This window comes from Perkinsus marinus (assembly GCF_000006405.1).
Source record: "Perkinsus marinus ATCC 50983 genomic scaffold scf_1104296937940, whole genome shotgun sequence".
NCBI classification, from domain to species: Eukaryota; Perkinsozoa; order Perkinsida; family Perkinsidae; genus Perkinsus; species Perkinsus marinus.
Genome location: NW_003213639.1, coordinates 1 through 1,148, shown reverse-complemented (window position 1 = coordinate 1,148; position 1,148 = coordinate 1). Strand labels below are relative to the sequence as shown.

Here is a 1,148-nt window from a genome sequence, read left to right as displayed (position 1 = left end):
TCCTGGACTTCACCGTATCTACCCCAACAGCCGTGGACACTCGAAGAGAAGCTTTTTGCCGAACTTACGCTTCGAAAAGATCGCGTATGTTTTGTTCGTGCCATGTAGCTGGGAGTCTACCCACGAATAGGCGTACTGGGATACGGATCGAGTCGGCCATAATGATTCGGGGTGTTCAATGGACCTCTCCTGAGCTTCAAAAGCGCCTCTAGGATGATTGGATTTTACATGTAAAACTCAGCGCTTTTAAAACTTGAACATCCCGATTTTCACATTTTCGAGTTGAACTCTTACGTGCTGTTTTCATGCAACTGCAAGAAAATATTAATCGATCCCGGAATCGATAAGATATTAGCGAGATTGCGAGGAAGGTTATAAGTAAACCACGAATCATTAACAATGGTTGTCAAGGGAATCACTAAGAAGGCCACTAAGAAGGTCGAGAAGCAGACCTTGAAGTTCGTTGTTGACTGCGAGAAGCCTGTCAACGACAACGTCATCGACGCCGAGTCTTTGGTAAGTTGGGATCTCTATTAGGGTCACATGTTAGACGGTTCGTGTTCAAATGATGAGATCTATTCTTTCCCCGTATGATCATGATGATTATACTCAGCTGACTAATTCTATTCTGACCGTAGCGAGCCATCAGCTCTCGAATCTTTGGCGTACTGAGTTTCCTTTTGCTCACAGTCTTTCCTTCAGGCCGAGTTCTTCCGTAACCGCATCAAGGTTGAGGGTAAGACCGGTAACCTCGGTGAGCGCGTCACTGTCGCCAAGACTGGCAAGGCCAAGATCGTCGTCACCGCCTCTGCTCCCTTCTCCAAGCGTTACCTTAAGGTAAGCCCAGGGTCACCTTCCCTGGAAACGCCGCGCTTCTCGTGTGCGTCTTCCTAGTAGGTATGAGGAGTGTCGTTGAATCGGCGTGTGTCGACGTGTTGTAATTAGTGATTGCATGTTCTTTGTTCTGTGTAGTACTTGACCAAGAAGTACTTGAAGAAGCAGCTCCTTCGTGATTTCTTGAGGGTTGTCGCCAGCAACAAGAACACCTACGAGCTCCGTTACTTCTCCATCAACCAGGAAGAGTAAATGGGTTCTCCAAGTCGTGATCGTCGGCTAGGTTGTTCCCTGCGACCTGCTTGATTCGCGGT

General features: G+C 47.7%; 1 protein-coding gene across 1 annotated transcript; it reads left to right on the top strand.

Annotated features, from left to right (window-relative positions):
• Positions 1-385: 385 nt before the first annotated feature.
• Pmar_PMAR004274 (60S ribosomal protein L22, putative) lies at positions 386-1,148 on the top strand. Its single transcript, XM_002782862.1, has 3 exons — positions 386-516; positions 703-837; positions 973-1,148. Exons 1-3 carry the CDS (start codon positions 400-402, stop codon positions 1,084-1,086), a joined length of 366 nt encoding a protein of 121 aa, XP_002782908.1. The 5' UTR covers positions 386-399; the 3' UTR covers positions 1,087-1,148.